Source organism: Eimeria mitis, genomic scaffold, assembly GCF_000499745.2.
Source record: "Eimeria mitis Houghton genomic scaffold, Emh_scaff323, whole genome shotgun sequence".
Classification (NCBI taxonomy): domain Eukaryota; phylum Apicomplexa; class Conoidasida; order Eucoccidiorida; family Eimeriidae; genus Eimeria; species Eimeria mitis.
This window is the reverse complement of record NW_013571567.1, coordinates 1,169-1,866: the sequence shown is the minus strand read 5'-3', so window position 1 is coordinate 1,866 and position 698 is coordinate 1,169. Positions and strand designations below refer to the sequence as shown.

The 698-nt window shown below is 53.4% G+C and overlaps 1 protein-coding gene across 1 annotated transcript in view; it reads left to right on the top strand.

The window, feature by feature from the left end:
- Positions 1 to 401, top strand: part of EMH_0007850 (nucleotide-binding protein, putative) — a gene marked incomplete at both ends in the record, with an annotated part of 1,008 nt that extends 607 nt beyond the window's left edge. The window contains one exon of the mRNA XM_013498154.1: positions 3 to 401. Within this exon, the coding sequence (XP_013353608.1) occupies positions 3 to 401 (399 nt within the window). The remainder of the gene's footprint in view (positions 1 to 2) is intronic.
- Positions 402 to 698: the final 297 nt, after the last annotated feature.

Below are 698 nucleotides of genomic sequence, written 5' to 3'. Positions count from 1 at the left end.
CCGTTGGAGCAGCAGCAGCAGCAGCAGCGGTGCTGCTGCTCTACCGCCGCCCCCAGCAGCAGCAGCAGCAACAGCAGCAGCAGCAGCAGCAGCAGCAGGAGATATCTGAGTGCTGCCCAGGCCCCGAGAGCGAACAGGCTGGGCTTGCTGCTGGCTGTGCTGGCTGCCCGGGTCGGAGTCTGTGTCTAGCAGCAAAAGGTGGCACAGCAGCAGCAGCAGCAGCAGCAGCAGCGGCGCCGGAAGAAGCAGCAGCAGCAGCAGCAGCAGCAGCAGCACAGCAGCAGCAGAAAAACCCAGATGTTGCTGAAAAACTAAAACATGTAAAACACAAAATAATTATTTTGTCGGGCAAAGGAGGAGTAGGCAAATCCACCGTCACCTCGCAGCTAGGTAGGGTTTAGGGTTTAGGGTTTAGGGTTTAGGGCTTAGGGTTTAGGGTTTAGGGTTTAGGGTTTAGGGTTTAGGGTTTAGGGTTTAGGGTTTAGGGTTGTTTCTGTCTTAGGGTTTAGAGTTTGGGGGCTGGGGTTTAGGGTTTAGGGTTTAGGGTTTTTGTTTGTTTTTGAGTGTCTTCATATATCTCTCTGCTATGTGTGTTTGCTGCTGCTGCTGCTGCTGCTGCTGCTGCTGCTGTTGCTGTTGCTGCTGCTGCTGTTGCTGCTGCTGCTGCTGCTCTCTTCACTTTCTCTTTTCTTTGTTTT